Below are 11,838 nucleotides of genomic sequence, written 5' to 3' on the forward strand. Positions count from 1 at the left end.
TCTTGCTCAGGCTGGTTTCGAACTCCTGAGCTCAAACAATCCGCCCCCGCCTCGGCCTCCCAGAGAAGATTTTCTTTTTTAGATGAAAATGTTTTAGAACAGGTGTTCATATATTGTTTCAAGGCCTTTACCAAATAAATTCCTATAAGCAATAAGGTTTTTGTATTATAAAAGTTTATGTTCTTAATTTGTGATTCCCATGCAATGAGAACAAAGTTAACTATAATTACATGAGAGAACTAAGCACATTTCTGCACAGTCCCAGAGAATTATTATCATTCCCTGTCACAAAACAAGAGAAAAACAAATTTAGGGCGTTATTTGCTAAGGTTTTACTTATGGTGGGTAAATTCTAAAGAAAGACCGAAAGGACAAGAAGTATGATGTGGACATGAAATTAGCAGTCAAATACCTAGCAAAGAGTTTATCTCAGCACTTACTTAAAAGACTCAGGAAAAAACCCAAAGAATTTAGAACCTAGTGCTTGGTTCTAGAGCCTTGAATTTCACATGGAAATCAACATATCATTTCTTTAATAAAAGGCCAAATATAATTCAGTAATATACACCTAATACATTGCATATATCTAAATGCAAAAGGTGACTGTCCACCTGTAAAGGTTTTTTTAAAAATGTTAGAAATACTCTTAAAATGCTAATTTTTCTTTAAAATCTTCCATATAATTTATACTAAAAGGAAAGACTTCCTTTCCTTTCAGCTTCAAAACTATAGTATGCAAATTAAAGTATATGCCCTAGAGTGGGTAGATTGGTATTGTATTTGTGAAAAGAACTTACTGAATGGTTCAGTTTGCTACTTAAAAACATTACATCCTCTTATCACGTGGCAAAACATTACCACACCACTGTAAAACAGAATTCCCATACTAATACTTGTTGAGAAAGAAAGAACCAGAATCTTTAGTCTTAAAAACAAGGGACATTTTAACAAGCTTTCTTTTTTTTTTTTTTTTGAGACAGAGTCTCACTCTGTTGCCCGGGCTTAGAGTGCTGTGGTGTCAGCCTAGCTCACAGCAGCCTCAGACTCCTGGGCTCCAGCAATTGTTCTGCCTCGGCCTTCCAGTAGCTGGGACTATAGGCATGCACCACCATGCCCGGCTAATTTTTTATATATATATATTTTTAGTTGTTCGGCTAATTTCTTTCTATTTTTAGTAGAGACGGGGTCTCGCTCTTGCTCAGGCTGGTCTCGAACTCCTGAGCTCAAATGATCCGCCCACCTCAGCCTCCCATAGTGCTAGTATTATAGGCGTAAGCCACCACGCCCAGCTTAATAAGCTTTCTTAAAAGCTAAAATTGCTATTCACTGAATTACACTATACCTGTCCTGTTGACATCAACAAAATAGTGAGGAAAGTCCATTCATATGTGTGACCTTGATGTTAAACCACAAAAACACAATTATACAATAAATGGCTGAAAATGTTCAACTAGTTTTTCAACTGTTAAAAAGAGACAATATGGAATTTTTAATTTCTAAAACTAAAAAATTAGAAAAATAAATTAGGAAACATTCACCATCACTGACATAATTTGTTCCCTCTATGCCTGGGCTAATGACCAAAAGAAGTATCTCTAGCATTTTAACACTCTTATTGTATAAATAAGTAATACACAGCATTGACTTCCACCGTCATGACATATTTTCTACCTAGAACCCCAATTACACTGGTAAATGGGTTCCATATGATCATAATAACATAGCTGCCAGAATAACCGTGAAAATGATCCAGTGACAGTATCATTATCTTGTTCTTACACCTAGCATTAAACAGTCTGCTTATTATGATAAAACAGTCAAAGAAGAAAACCTTGGCTTTAACCCCTTGATATAAGTCTCTTCCTTCTTATTTTAAGTCAACTCTGTTAATCTTCAGTTGTTCTGGAAGCTCCCATGATTCTCTCATAGCTCAGGTTTTCTCTTCTGTGGTGTCAGTAGCCTGGTTTTTAATAGACTACTTGCTAATTACTTAGTTCTGTAGCAGTTAAAAAAGGTAAGACAGGTGATATTATCTACCTAACTGCATCAGGTACTTTAAAGTATAAAATTTTTGAAGGAAGTGAGGCAAGGCGGAATTAGATTGAGGGTATCTGAATTCCCAATTTGAGTTCGACTTTTGACCTATTTGGAGTAAGGCCATTGACTTCTATTCCTTTGCCCTCTCTGACAAGGATTATACCCTACAAAAACTGTTTAAGGATAAAACTTAAAGTACATATGGACAGTATGTAAGTTAAGACACATTTATATTTTGTCACATACTATGGCTATGATGATTAGCAATCAGAGAATTCAACATATCCATTCTACTGGGCACAGTATCCAGATGTAGAACTAGTCACAGATCGTGACACCAACGGAAGATGTGTGGGAGCAATCTGTAATGAGTATATCTGGTTCTAGCCTGTCAATGTAAAACCTCTTTTGAGAGCACATAATTTTAAGTGCCTAATTCTCCAACAACGTTACAGCCCCCAAACTGTGACTAAATTCCATCTCTCTCTCTCTCTCTCTCTTTTTTTTTAAGACACAGGGTCTCATTCTGTCGCTCAGGCTTGAGTGCATGTGGCACAATCATAGCTCACTGCAGCCTCGAATTCCTGCCTCACACAAGCTTCCTGCCTCAGCCTCAAGAGTACCTAGGACCATACTTGGCTAATTTTTTTATGTTTTGTAGAGATGGGGTCTCACTATGTTGCCCAGGCTGGTCTTGAACTCCTGGCCTCAAGCAATCCTCCTACCTCAGCTCTCAAAGTGCTGGGATTACAGTCATGAGCCACCACGCCTAACCATAAATTCTACCTCTTAAAAAAAGATTCAAATGCAGAAGACTCACTCATCAAGAAGGCTTTAATATTTGGAAAAAATTGTCTGGATAAACTATAAAACCAAGCACTATAGAAGACAATAGATACATTTTAGAAAGGAGAAAAGGTAGGTAAGAATGGAAAGAAAAGTAGAGGGCAGTGCACTATGAGGTTAAATTTTACTAGGGAATTTGTAAATTTCTTCTTAGTAAAATACTATTTATGGTTTGTTACTCTGAATTATTCTAAGTAAACATCATCTTGTGCTTTCCATGGATCCTCAAGACAAAACAATGGGAAGAAAAAGGCAATACAAATGGCAGTATTAGGTATCTAAAACAATAATTTATATTCGTACAATGTTTATGTTGCTATTTCAAGATACTTTGGTTATACACTACATTTGATCTTCACAATAAAAATCCTGTGAGGGGGCATGGTGGCTCACGCCTGTAATCCTAGCACTCTGGGAGGCCGAGGCCAGAGGATTGCTTGAGCTCAGGAGTTGGAGATCAGCCTGAGCAAGAGCGAGACCCCGTCTCTACTAAAAATAGAAAGAAATTGGCAGGACAACTAAAAATATATAGAAAAAATTAGCCAGGCATGGTGGCACATGCCTGTAGTCCCAGCTACTTGGAAGGCTGAGGCAGGAGGATCGCTTCAGTCCAGGAGTTTGAGGTTGCTGTGAGCTAGGCTGACGCCACAGCACTCTAGTCCAGGCAACAGAGTGAGACTCTGTCTCAAAAAAAAAAAAAAAAAGAAAATCCTGTGAGGGAGATAACTTTAGCTAGATGTCAGACTGGTTAAGTGGCTGAGAGTTAACTGCCTGTATGCTACATCAACCCTGGCAGTGCAAGTAACACAGTCAATTTTAAATTTTAATACAAAGTGAGAAACAGGAGTTAGCAGGTGTTCACCAATAATTAGTTCTGCCAAATTAACTAGTTTCCTTTTTAAATAAAACTACTGTATGAAATAACCTGCAACATTTATTGAGTGTTTATCATGTACTAGGCACTATACTACATGTATGAATGACCTCACTTAATCTTCACAATCCTATGGTATACACTATTATTAGGTTGTTGCAAAAGTTAATTGTGGTTTTAGCATTGTTAAAATTTGCCATTTGATATTGGAATACATTCTTAAATAAATGTGGTTATGTTATACATCACTTTAATGTGCATTTCTTGCTTTATGCTTTTTTGCTAATGACTTATTACTTGCTGTTTATTTTATATTTATTTTAGACTCTGGAAATGATGTTAGACAAAAAGCAAATTCAAGTGATTTTCTTATTCGAGTTCAAAATGCGTCCGCATTTGGCCCAGGAACTGCTAATGAATGTACAGTGCAGTGGTGGTTCAGTAAGTTTTGCAAAGGAGATGAGAGCTTTGAAGATGAGGAGTGCAGTGGCCAGCCATCAGAAGTTGACAATAACCAATTGAGACCAATTGTCGAAGCTGATCCTCTTACAACTACGTAAGAAGCTGCTGAAGAACTCAACATCGACCATTCTATGGTCATTCAGCATGTGAAGCAAATTGAAAAGGTGAACAAAGTTGGTAAGTAGGTGCCTCATGAGCTGACCAAAAATCAAAAATATCATCATTTTGAAGTGTCATCTTCTCTTCTTGTACGCAACAAGGAACCATTTCTCAATCAGATTGTGACGTGTGACAAAAAGTGGATTTTACATGACAACCGGCGACGACCAGCTCAGTGGTTGGACCGAGAAGCAGCTCCAAAGCATTTTCCAAAGACAAATTTGCAACAAAAAAAGGTCACAGTCACTGTTTGGTGTTCTGCTGCCGGGCTGATCCACTACACCTTTCTGAATCCCTGCGAAAACTATTCCATCTGAGAAGTATGCTCAGCAAATTGATGAGATGCACCGAAAACTGCAACGCCTGCAGCCAGCATTGGTCAATAGAAAGGGCCCAATTCTTCTCCACAACAATGCCCAACCACACGTTGCAGAACTAACGCTTCAAAAGTTGAATGCATTGGGCTACGAAGTTTTGCCTCATCTGCCATATTCACCTGACCTCTCGTCAACCGTCAACTGACTACCACTTCTTCAAGCATCTTGACAACTTTTTGCAGGGAAAACGTTTCCACAACCACCAGGATGCAGAAAATGCTTTCCAAGAGTTTGTGGAATCCTGAAGCACAGATTTTTATGCTACAAGAATAAACAAACTTATCTCTTGTTGGCAAAAATGTGTTGATTGTAATGGTTCCTATTTTGATTAATAAAGATGTGTTTTGGCCTAGTTATAATGATTTTAAATTAATGGTCCAAAACCACAATTACTTTTGCATTAACCTAATACCTCAATTTTATAGGTCAGGAATCCAAGGCTTACAGAGACATTCCAAATAACCAACTTATGAAGGAGTGGAATTGGAATTCAACCTGAGCAGTTCCCTAGACCAAGTTTACCTGTAGAGTAGGTTCCCTTAATTTCATCAGACCATTCTAAACAAGCAGACACTGTGTTAGTTACTGGAGATAAAAGTTGAATGACAAAGTCCTTATAGTAAAAGAGCTTTCATTAAGACTTTTTTACTCATGTTGATAAAATGGATTAACATGAACTACATCAAAGTAGATTTCTAGATATTTCTCATATTTACACCCAAATTGCCCATCTGATGATGCAAATCCTTGTCTTGACACTTTCTCCAGCCAAAAGTATACTCTCGATTCTGGGCAATCACTACCCCAGTTTTCTCTTCTTACAACATGGATCACTTCTTCCAGATTGTCCCATCTTCCCCAATGGCTACATACGAATGCAATTCCCACTACAAAGGCGTCCATCATAGTGTATAGAAATTATTTGTACAATTACTGTCCTTTCCACCAAACTGTAGGACAGGACCCTTATCTGTCTTGTTCATTACAGAGTCCCCATGTCTACACTAGGTCACTCAATACATGTTTGCTCAATGAAAAAGTACTCGGTGATATCAGAGGGTTTGTTTTTACCATGGCTTGGATTCAACAGTTTCAACAACTTAAACAATTATCAAACTGGCATATGTACAACATGTGTTTATATGTATGTATATGTATACATTATATGCATGTATGCACATATTTGTGTGTGTATGTATACGTATGTATTTATTTCTTGCTCTTTCCACTGAAAGGGCCAGGTAGCAAAATAGCAAACTCAGTACCTAATGCCTGGGTTTTGGTCCCCAATACTACTCCCCACTAAAAGGAATCAGGGGCTCATCAGATTCCAAGGCTGGGGCAGGGTAGGTATAAGATAAGCCTGGCATCATGTTATGCCAAAAAATAAGAAAGTGCTCAAGAAAAATGAAGGGACACATCACAAAAACACAGGAACCAGCTTGAAGGAGTTTACACTGGCCAAATCTGGTATACTTTTAGCACAATAAACATCATTTAAAAAAGAAATTCATAAATCCACACTCAGATGAGAATACATAGGGCGTAAGGCTCTTCTTTATACGGGCCAAATGAGGAGGGAGTGCTAGAGTTGGAAACTCATCATAATCCATCAGAATAAAGATGAGAGCAAGCAAAAATCATCAATGGGTGCTAACACTAGGGGAAAATTTTGATGAAGAGGAGGATATTTACATGGTCTTAAAATGCTCCCCAGACTACTTATCAGTTTTGAGAGGAGGGAAAAAGCAGTAATTATACACTAGAAAAATCAGACAATACCTTGACAGGGTAATCAAAATTAATATCACCATCGAGGAATAGAGGACATTATATATACCTTCAAATGGGATACCCTGAGAAGGCCATAACATGACTTCTGTAGTATTCTGGCTAAGAAGCGTAACTTGAAACTAAGTACTTGGGAAGAGTCAGACAAACCCAAAATGAGAAATGTTCTATCAAAAAGAGGAGAGAGCTGCATTTTTAATATGTCAATGTCAGAAAAAAGACTAGGGAAATGCTCATGATTGAAAGACGTTCAAGAGACATAATAACTACATGTAATACCTGACCCTAGACTGGATCCTGTACTGAAGGGAGAAAAAACTGCTATAAAGGCCATTTTGGGGTCAATTAATAATTAGAACGCAAATTACAGATGAGATAGAAGTATTGTAACAAGGTTAAATTGATTAAGGATAACTACCGTGGTTACAGAAGAGAATATCCCTGTTCTTAGGAAACGCACATTGAAATATTTAGAGGTAAAAAGCCATGATTTTGTAATTTACCCTTAAGAAGTTCAGAAAAATGGTATGTATACATGAGAGAGAAATGCTGGTTCATTATACCACCCTCACAGAGCAAAAAGGAAAGTATGTAATGTTTGACACATAAACTTATATATCTGATAAAAAGGGTGAACATACCTGAATAGGAGATGGCTTTTCCCAGCCCATTTCAAAAATTCCCATCAGTAACTCCCGTTTCAAACAGTAATCTTCAAACTCATTTCCTTTTGTGGAGGTTACATCCTACTCGAACAAACCAAAGAAAGAATAAAAAAAAAAAAGCATGGTAGTTAGCATGCTCAATAAAATTTGTCTGAGAGACTTTAATTCTTTACCTACCCAATCTTAATATAAATATATGCAGATTGTTTTAATCTGTATTTCAGCTTTTCCTGGAGAATTACCACTCTCCCTTCAATGTACTACTCCCCACTAAAAGGAATCAGGGCTCGTTATATTTCAAGGCTGGGGCAGGGTAGGTGTAAGATAAGCCTCGCATCATGTTATGCCAAAAAGTAAGAAAGTGCTCAAGAAAAATGAAGGGGACACATCACAAAAACACAGAAACCAGCTTGAAGGAGTTTACATTGGCCAAATCTGGTACAATTTGAGCACAAGTCATTTTTAAAAACTATGTTTTGGAGAAAGGCCACCCTGTAGTCACAGTCTTCTAAGGTCTGGTAAAATACTGTTACTTCTACAAAGTATCATGCCATGAATTGCAAATCATAAGATACAGAGTCAAACCCTGGCTCCACCATTCATTAGCTACAAATATCCTTGACTAAATCAGTATTTCTCAGGCTTAGCATTATTGCCATTTTGGGCCAAAAAATTAACCAAAATGTTTCTATCTATTGCTAAATGTCCCCTGAGGACAAAATCATCCCTAGTTGAGAACACTGGGCTGAGAGAACTTACTCCTCTGAACTTTCATTTTCTCATCCACAAAGTGGAAATAACATCCAGCTTGAATATCTACCTTACTGGGTTGCTGGGAGCAAAAGAAATTGAGAAAATGCCTTGAAAATCATTAAAGTATTCCATTTACACATTACTCAATATAGGCACACTTTGGGTATTTTATAATTCCACCAAAGAATGGAGGAAAATTCTGACAATCTAAGATACATGACCTATACAATTTCTACGATTTTAACTTACTTAAGAGTAAGCAGTGTCTGTTATTATAAGTAACTACAGTTGACCCCTGAACAACTGTGTAGACCCACTTAGATGCAGATTTTTTTTTCAATAAATACAATGCACCCTCCAAGGGTTCCACATCCGAATCCAAACCAAATGAGAGCCAGGCGTGGTGGCTAACACCTATAATCCTAGCACTCTGGGAGGCCGAGGTGGGAAACTCATTTGAGCTCAGGAGTTCGAGACCAGCCTGAGCAAGAGTGAGACCCCGTCTCTACTAAAAATAAAAAAATTAGCAAAGGGCCGGGCGCGGTGGCTCATGCCTGTAATCCTAGCTCTCTGGGAGGCTGAGGCGGGCGGATTGTTTGAGCTCAGGAGTTCGAAACCAGCCTGAGCAAGAGCAAGACCCCATCTCTACTAAAAATAGAAAGAAATTAATCAGACAACTAAAAATACATAGAAAAAATTAGCCGGGCATGGTGGCGCATGCCTGTAGTCCCAGCTACTCGGGAGGCTGAGGCAGGAGGATCGCTTGAGCCCAGGAGTTGGAGGTTGCTGTGAGCTAGGCTGACGCCACGGCACTCTAGCCCAGGCAACACAGTGAGACTCTGTCTCAAAAAAAAAAAAAAAAATTAGCCAGGTATCATGGTGCACGCCTGTAGTCCCAGCTACTTGGGAGGCTGAGGTAGGAGGATCATTTGACCCTGGGAGTTGGAGGTTGCTGTGAGCTAGGCTGACACCAAGGCACTCTACTCAGGACAACAGAGTGAGACTGTCTCAAAAAAAAAAAAAACCAAATGAGGATAGCAAATACAGTACTGGCAGGATGCAAATCCACAAGGATACAGAGGGCCAACTTTTCCTATATGTGGGTTCAGCAGGAGGGACTGTAGGACTTGAGGATACAAGGATACTTCTGGTATCTGCAGGGAGGGGAAGTGGAAGCGAGTCCTCGAACTGATCCCCTGCAGATACTGAAAGATGACTGCTTCACTTTGAGAGCTCCCCCACTATACAATTACACAACCAACTCACCGAAGTTTTGATTCTTAGATCCTTTGGAGGGAGTTTTAAAGTCTTTTTCCAGTCATCACCAGGTCTAGAGAGAATACAGTAAATTTGAAATATCTGAAGTAGTCACTGCATCCTACTTAATAATAAAAAGATGATTCATCTCATAATTTCTAAAAATCATAGTAAGTTTAATATATTGTCATTTACATAAGAATAATTAACAAGACAGTTAAACAACTTTAGACATAAAGAGTAACAATCTAGGGAGGATCAAAAACCAAGAACAGAAAGGATTAAGGTATCTATACCCTTAAGAGAAGCAGTGTAGTAAACAGCGCAACTGTTGTAAAAACATGTCTTGTTTGACTTACAAAGTGTGTGCTTTAATTTAAATTAGTTGCCAACATCTAAAAATCAGAAGATTTCACATAAACATTCAGTTTCTGGGTTTTCTTGAAAAACTGGGAGCTTTAGCAACACTGTTCCAGATTTTTGCACGGCAACAGCTTGGTAGAGACTTGGTAATTAGTTTGAAATCAAGCAGCTGCCCCCTTTAAGCAGGAAAAGTACCCTCTAATTTGACACAGTCCCTTGGTAGGCATCTGAATTTGTAACTTGTAGTGGTAGTTAAAACCATTGGCTCTGAAATTTCAGACCTCAGTTCAAGTCCCAACTCTACTTATTAGTTCTGTGACTTGCACCAGTTACTTTTCTAAACCTCTATTCTTTCATATATAAAATGGGTTAACAATTATATCAAATATTTACATAAAGCACTCAGCACAACATCTGGCAAAATGAACTCAACATTAGCTGTTAATGAACATCGTTCTTAATCTTTCTTAACTGGAGACACTTGAAACCATGAAAGAATAAAAACAAGGAAAACATAAATAAATGAAAAATAAATTTCTCTTTTTCATCAGGTAAAAACCCCAAACAACAAAATAAATACTCCAAAGCAACTAACAAAAAAAAGATTGTCAGGAAACATTTGTAGACAATGCTTTCAACTGTGTCATCTTTAAAATAACATCTTCACTGATTTCACTGTAGCTCTTCTTATATAACCAGTCTCCAAAACATCTCAAAGGCTTGATTTCAAAATGTTCATAGCACTTATTTTACTTAAATCTAGGTTCCACATAATGCAAATATTCTAACAGTTAACTCTTTGCTACCAATTCCAAGGCTACTTTCATCTCAGCCTAAAGCATCAAGTTTCTGATCACAATGTCATTTTAACATCCTAGGTCAGCTTGCCAGACTGTCAAATTCAACAAATGGTGAATAAGAACACATAAGATACAATGCAACCTGCCCACAAGGAATTTATAATGAGGTTAAAAAAAATTATTTAAAATGAGAAAGTAAGTGATAGAGATAAATATTAAAAGCGTTCTGAGACAGTTTGATGGGATCTAGACAGCTTCACGGAAGAATGGAACATAAACAGATCTGAAGAACTGACAGAACTGTAAAGAAACCATTAATCCTAGGAAAAGCAAAAAAGAAAAAGCAAAACCCACTGTTAACCTCAAATTGGAATTTTTTAAACAGAAAATACTCTCATAATGAAGTAACACAACTTTATATATTTGTATCCTTAAGAATTAAAAATATACTGCCAACTTGTTTGGGTGACCCAAAAAAAAAAGAATTAAAATAGCCCAATTTGGCTAGTCTATTTTTGTCAATACAAACTACGATTTAGAAAATATCCTTAATTTCTATACCAATTAAAGCATTCACCTTAAAAATAATAGAATTTGCACTAATGCCAATTCTCCCAGTGACTAAACCAATTGTGTTGGGAATTAATTCTCACAGGTCACTACTGAACCTATTAGCAGTAATCATTTATCATATTCTGGTAGCTTGTAAGGGCTATTTTTCTCTAGGAAGTGAAAAGATCTAAGTTGTAATAAAACATACACTTCAGTAAACCAGAGTATTATCACCTTACAAAGATTTCTAGAGGTTAAATCATTTTCTATGGCTAGCTCTTAACAAAAGCCAAACCTAAATTGGGTCAGGAGTCTTAAATGTTAATTTCCTATAAATGAACCTTTAGTGATAGTTACCAATCAAATACTGTGATTTAAAGTCTGCACTTAAAGATGACAAATAGCCTACACACTTTCAGCTTCAAAAAAAATACTCTGGAGTAAGAGAAGGCTCTTAAATTTTGGAATTAACAAAGGGTTTTGGGACTATTCAGAAATGTGTCTAAGAGTTGAAGATCCTGAGTTCCTTACGATTTAGTTTTGTGTGTAAAATGAGGAAAAAGCTTTTTTAAAAAAGTAAAAAAGCAATTTTCCATAAAGTAGTTATGGGTAAACTTTCAATGAGTGAATATGCTTGAACTATGAACTATGCTGGGCAAGTCTTTAAAGACTCTGAAGATTCAATTGAGTCTTTAAATTTAAAATATGAGATTGAGACTGAGTGAGGTGGCTCACGCCTATATTCCTAGCACTCTGGGAGGCCGAGGCAGGAGGATGGCTTGAAGTCAGGAGACCCAGTCTCTACTAAAAATAGAAAAAATTAGCCAGGTGTGGTGGCCTGTGCCTGTATAGTCCCAGCTACTCGGGAGGCTGAGGCAGAAGGGTCACTTGAGCCCAGAGTT

At 37.5% G+C, this 11,838-nt stretch overlaps 1 protein-coding gene across 2 annotated transcripts in view; it reads right to left on the minus strand.

The window, feature by feature from the left end:
- Positions 1–11,838, minus strand: part of DDX6 (DEAD (Asp-Glu-Ala-Asp) box helicase 6) — a 39,799-nt gene that overhangs the window by 18,907 nt on the left and 9,054 nt on the right. For both annotated transcript variants that reach the window (XM_012655456.1, XM_012655455.1), the window contains exons 3-4: positions 9,231–9,294; positions 7,188–7,292 (exon numbers count right to left, since the gene is read on the minus strand). In XM_012655456.1, coding sequence (XP_012510910.1) covers positions 7,188–7,292; positions 9,231–9,294 — 169 coding nt within the window. The remainder of the gene's footprint in view (positions 1–7,187; positions 7,293–9,230; positions 9,295–11,838) is intronic.

Source organism: Propithecus coquereli, unplaced genomic scaffold, assembly GCF_000956105.1.
Source record: "Propithecus coquereli isolate 6110/MARCELLA unplaced genomic scaffold, Pcoq_1.0 Scaffold477, whole genome shotgun sequence".
Lineage (NCBI taxonomy): Eukaryota > Metazoa > Chordata > Mammalia > Primates > Indriidae > Propithecus > Propithecus coquereli.